Source organism: Rana temporaria, chromosome 8 (genome assembly GCF_905171775.1).
Source record: "Rana temporaria chromosome 8, aRanTem1.1, whole genome shotgun sequence".
NCBI classification, from domain to species: Eukaryota; Metazoa; Chordata; class Amphibia; order Anura; family Ranidae; genus Rana; species Rana temporaria.
In genome coordinates this window covers 95,411,154-95,417,153 of record NC_053496.1, presented here as the reverse complement: position 1 = coordinate 95,417,153, position 6,000 = coordinate 95,411,154, and the positions used below count along the sequence as shown (strand labels likewise).

The 6,000-nt window shown below is 43.2% G+C and overlaps 1 protein-coding gene across 1 annotated transcript in view; it reads left to right on the top strand.

Annotated features, from left to right (window-relative positions):
• Nucleotides 1–474: 474 nt before the first annotated feature.
• The window catches only part of PPA1 (inorganic pyrophosphatase 1), a 122,641-nt gene continuing 117,115 nt past the window's right edge, over nucleotides 475–6,000 (top strand). The window contains exon 1 of the mRNA XM_040362321.1: nucleotides 475–633. Coding sequence (XP_040218255.1) covers nucleotides 573–633 — 61 coding nt within the window. The 5' untranslated portion in view covers nucleotides 475–572. The remainder of the gene's footprint in view (nucleotides 634–6,000) is intronic.

Below are 6,000 nucleotides of genomic sequence, written 5' to 3'. Positions count from 1 at the left end.
AAAAATAAGACAACAGTAAAGTCAGCCCTGCTATTATTAGTCATAGCAATGTGGAAACACACGCTGTCCATGTATAGAATATTGCTTGTTGTGACCCCCACATACACAAGGCGGGAAAACACTGCGCTGTGTACATGTGGGCTCACTGGGCTCGGTTCCCGGTATTCGCTCCTAATTACAGAGCATAGAGCCGCGCTCCCCGCACCGCACACATCGCCGCCGTCTGTCCCTCCACGTGGCGCTTGCAATGCCCTCTGTGTTCTCATAGTGGGCGGAACCAACACGCCGGGGGAATGCCCCCGTGACGTCTCGTCTCATTCATTCATTGCGCAGCCTGACTCTGCTTTACTACGAAAAGCGAGCGCTCATTGGCTGGAAACGCGTTGGGCGTGTTCTATCAACAATGCTCTTTTGACAGCTGCGGGAGGAAGTCTCCGCCCAGGGTCGCGTTCAGCCAATCAGGCGAGACTCCTAGAAGGTGTGTGTGTGTGAATATTGGGAGCCGTGCGGCTCCCGGCCTGTTCTTAGTGTCTCTGCCTTCCAGTGAGAGTGCACGGCGCCCAACCAACAGCATGGCATACAGCATCGAGCAGAGGGCCAATGTCAACAGCCTGGAGTACCGACTGTTCTTCAGTGAGTGGGCAGGGGAAGGATCAGGGTGGTCAGGTCTATGGGGGGCTGCAATGAATAGGCACAATGGCCTAATACATCATAATAATGACACAGCTCATATGATGCGCTTACATTAAAGGGGGGAATTTACTAAAAGTGCAGCAGCTGTGCATGACAGCCAATCAGCTTCTATCTTTCATTTTCAACACTTTCCTGAACAAGCTGAAGCTAGAAGCTGATTGGTTGCACTAGATTGTGTCTGCTGCAGTTTTGGTAATTTTAATTTTAATTTAATTTCAATATTAATGGATATTATCTAAGTGTCTCTGATGTGTAATATTCTGTTCTCTATACGCTTAAAAGTCATTGTGTTATTAGAAAGATGGAGAGTACTGTCACTGTGGCCTGCTTCTGAAAATGCTGGTGGCCTGGCTTCATTTCTATGACTCAGAACATCTATACTGATTATGACAGGTAGAATAAAATGCAAAGCTCTTGTTTTGGACCAATGACTTGGAGTGTATCTAAACCTCAAAACAAAAATGTCACATGGCTGCATTAGTTGTCATTTTTAGCCTGTCTTCACTTTATTTTCACCCAGTGATCTGATGAGTATCGCACTTCCTGTCACTGTGGGGTTCATTTACTAGGACTGGCGCACTGAGTGTGGTGCAGCTGTGTATGGTAGACAATCGAAACTTCAGCTTGTTCAATTAAGGGGGTTGTAAAGGTTTGTTTTTTTTATTTTCTAAATAGGTTCCTTTAAGCTAGTGCATTGTTGGTTCACTTACCTTTTCCTTCGGTTTGCCTTCTAAATTTTTTTTTTTCTTTTTCTGAATTTCCCACTTCCTGTTCCTCCTCAGTAAGCTTGCCCCCATCATTCAAGCTTTTCTGGCTGGCGGTTAGTCAGTGTGCTTGCCCCCTCCCTGCAGGGAGACACCGCGTCTCCCCGCAGGGATGTAGTCCCAAGGGAGGGGGTGAGCACACTGACTATCCCCCAGCCAGAAAAGCTTGGATGATGGGGGCAAGCTTACTGAGGAGAAACAGGAAGTGAGAAATTCAGACAAAGAAAAAAAATAATTTAGAAGGCAAACCGAAGGAAAAGGTAAGTGAACCAACAATGCACTAGCTTAAAGGAACCTATTTAGACAATAAAAAAAACAACCCCTTTTAAAGCGGTTGTATAGCCCTGTAGTCCCACCTGTAAGGTGAAAGGCATAATGAGCTAGTATGCACCGTTCGTAACCCAGTTCTCTCGCCCAGTCTCCGATGTAATACAGGTTAGATGGGGACGTGCAAGATAAAAGTATATTGTATATCGTAGGGGGTCCATATGTAATATGTGGGGTCCATATGTAACAGTGATTTTAGGAAGATGTTCTAAGAACTAGTAAGCACCAGTAGATTACCTTTTGAGGTTTAGAGACCCTTTAAATTTAAGCTGAACTGAAGGCAGCTAAAAGAGCCGCGTATTAACCACTTGACCTCTGGAAGCTTTACCCCCTTCATGACCAGGCCATTTTTTGCGATGCGGCACTGCATTTCTTTAAATGACAAGTGCACGGTCATGCAGCACTGTCCCCAAACAAAATGTATGTCTTTTGGTGATATTTGATCACCTCTGCATCTTTTATTTCTTGTGCTATAAACAAACCCAGCAATTAAAAAAAAAACAAAAAAAAAAAAAAACCTTTTTTACTTTCTGCTATAAAACGTATGCAATAAATAAAAATGTAACACATATAATATCTTGATAAATTTAGACCAATATGTAATATGCTACTTATATTTTTATTTATTTTTTACTAGTAATGGTGGCGACCATTGGTGACTGTGATATTACGATGTACATTTGGGAACAAGTTACACTAATACAGTGATCAATGCTAAAAATATGCACTGTCACTGTACTATTGACACTGACTGGGAATGGGTTAAACATCTAGAGCAATCAAATGGTTAAATGTGTGCCTAGCCAGTGTCTTGGTGTACTGTGTGAGGTGCTTTTACTAGGGAAAGTAATTCATTTTATTCCCTGCTTCTCAGGGAAAGAAAATCCATGACTTCCCTGATGACAGAACAGGGCTCTGCCTTGTTTATATAAGGAGGGCTCTGTCCTGTGTAAATTCATGACGCTCGCCGGGTAGCGGTGGTATTCCATTGGCCGGCACCTGGTGATGGATATCTGTTATACGGTTGGCAAGCAGTTATTACAGCTTTATAATAGTTGGAGCTAAACTGCGGGAAAACTAAATGCCCTCTTTTGCATCAGGTTGCTCCCAAACTGCAAGGGGGTAACGGCTCATTTCTGTCTATGGCAGGGGTTTCCAAACTTTCTAAACACAGGACCAGTATATCCACTTGCTGATTAGATCTTTTTTTCTGACACTCGTTAACAAATTTTAAAATCGGTATTCTTGGCTAGAAAATTCATTGGTACCCCCAAGCATTATTATTTTTTTTAGCAGAGACCCTGGAGAATAAAACAATAGTTGTTGCATTTTTTTATGTCAATTTTTTTGGGAAATAAAAAAATACAATTTAATGAATAATAATAAAGAAAATATATATATACATACATACATACATACATACATACATACATACATACATACATACATACATACATACATACACATTGGATCTCTGTCCAAATTATTTGTTATAATATGAAAAATGATGTTACACCAAGTAAATAGATACTGAACATGTCGTGCTTTAAAATTGCACCTGCTGGTGGAATGACGCCAAACTACAGTACTTAAAAACAGGCGACACATTAAACATTTTTACAGGTTAAGTTTAGAGTTAGAGGAGGTCTAGTGCTAGAATTGTTAGACATTTGTGGCGATACCGTAACCCTCACATGTGCTGCGAACACCGTTTTCATATGTTGGCATGACCTACGTATGCGTTCACCACTGAACAGGGGCATTTAAAAAATATATATATCATTTTGCTCAGTCCCTTTTTTTTTTTTTTTTTTTTTTTAATCATCGCTTTTATTGCTATTGCAACAAATGTAAACCTTCCCTGCAATAACAATACAGCATACCAGGTCCTCGTAATGGAGACCTCTGGGATCTAAAAGGCCCCAGATCTCTCTTCTACCCTTTAAAGCGGAGTTCCAGTCACTTTTGTGTTTATTAAAAGTCAACAGCTATACTTTTTGTAGCTGCTGACTTTTTAAACACTCACCTGTTCCATGATTCAGCAGTGTACTCGCCCCAGCAGTTTTCTCCCTCTCTCCTCCCTCTGCGACACCGGCATCTTCACAATGGACACCTGGCTGTGACAGCTTGCGGCTTCACAGCCAGGTGCCTACTGGGCATGTGTTATCAGCACGGCACTCTGTTACAGGGACCTGTAATGTGTCCCAGAAGACTTCGGGAGGGAGTGGGGAAAGACAACTTCTGATAGCCTAAGGTGACCAGAACGGAAGTGGCAGCGGATACCTGTCAAAATCGGGTACTCGCTACCCACCTCCTCCACAAAAGAAACAGGAGCTGGGGAGGAGGCCTTAAAGGGGAAGTTCCACTTTTGGGTGGACCTCCACTTTAAATATTTTTTTTTTTTGTATTCTTTGCTTAAAAAAAAAAAAAAAATGGCCTTGTTTACATGTGTCCCGGAAGTGATGTCAAAATGTCGCTTGGGTCCTCCTAGGGTATAGAGATGAGTGGAGGCCATCTTCCCTTCACTCATCTCTATGCTTAGCCGTTGCCAGCTTTGGGTGGGTACCTGGAGCTACCGATTTAGCCAGATAAGCCCAGAAAACAGTGTGGGGGCGACCCGAACCACTGGAAAGTGGCAGGAGGTGGTTCTCCTCCTGTTGATGTCAGTGTCTGGAATTCTGTTTCATTGTTGGTGTCAGTGGGCAGAATAGTGTTTTGTATCAGTGGGATGAATAGTGCCCCAAGGGCCAGGTAAAGGGTCAGGCCTCAGTTTGGAGACCACTGGTATAGGGGATCATGAAAATAAGTTTTATTTAACTGATCTTCTGTGGGCTCCTCCATGCATACTGGTCAATGCCAGTAGCGCCTGGTGCTCACATTTTTGGGGGGTGCAAACAATTGCCGCCTCATTGTGCCCATCAATTGCCGCCAGTGTGGCCTGCCATCAATTGGCACTCCCCTCCCTGCCCGGCACTTACCTTTCTGGGGTCAGCCATCCTGCTTCCACCGTCCCTCGATGTCTTCCGCCCTCTGACGCTTCAGCCAATCGGGTTACCGGTGAACCTGATTGGCTGAGACGCCTGTCAATGTTATCCAGGGCACCCCCCGTGCGTCCCCTGGATAACTATTTGGAAGCCGATTACAGCCGCTGGCTCTGATAGGCACTTCCAAAGCCAACCAGCTGCCGTTATTCAGATGGCCGGTGCTCACCAGGGGGCCGGCCATCTAAATAGTGGGCGGCAGCAACAATACATGTTTCCCTAAAACTGACGTCATCATCTGGGATCCGTGTGGTAAAAGACCCATTTTTTTTTTTTAAAGGAGCACCTTTTCAGCACTTTGAGTTTCTACTACACATCGAGCACTTTTCACATATGGACTATTTTTTGCTGTTTTTTTTTTTTTTGACCCATCATTTATTGTTTGGAATTGTCTTGCAGGATTATTTCAATTCCAGTCACTGCTGATTTTGCACATTGGGGGTTATTTACAAACGGCAAATTCACTTTGCACTACAAATGTACTTGAAATTGCACTTGGAAGTGCAGTCGCTGTAGATCTGAGGGGGACATGCAAGGGGAAAAAAAAACAGAATTTTAGCTTGCACATGATTGGATGATAAAATCAGCAGAGCTTACCCTCATTTCAGATGTACCCCTCAGGTTTACAGTGACTGCACTTGTAGTGCAAAGTGGATTTGCCTTTAGTAAATAACCCCTATTGTTTAAAGTGGAGTTCCGCCTGGGGCATTTTTTTTTTTTTTCAAAGTCATCCGCTACAAATACTGTAGCTGCTGACTTTTTTTTTTATTGGGACACTTACCTGTCCTAGGACAGTCAATTTGCTCTAGAGACATTCAAGGTCCATGTTGTTTGCACTTTATTTGCATTTTGTTTTTTCAAAATGTTTACATAGATCACTACACAGATTCTAATTTTAGAGGAACAGCACATTCTAGGTAGTATATAGTTTGTGGCAGTTCCATTGGGTCTATTCAATTAGATCTTGATTTTGGGTGTACCAAGCGCAAGAATTTCTTATTATTTCTGCACAGTTTTTGTATGCAGCCATAGCATGCTGTGTTTAGCTGCCTCCTGAATGCAGCGACTATCCATGTGACTGTAGATTTAGGGCTCGTCCAACAGCGAGTTCTGTTGATTGCATGGCCGCTGCTGTGCGCTGGATGACATGGTGTCGTTCCCTGTGTGTTTTTTTT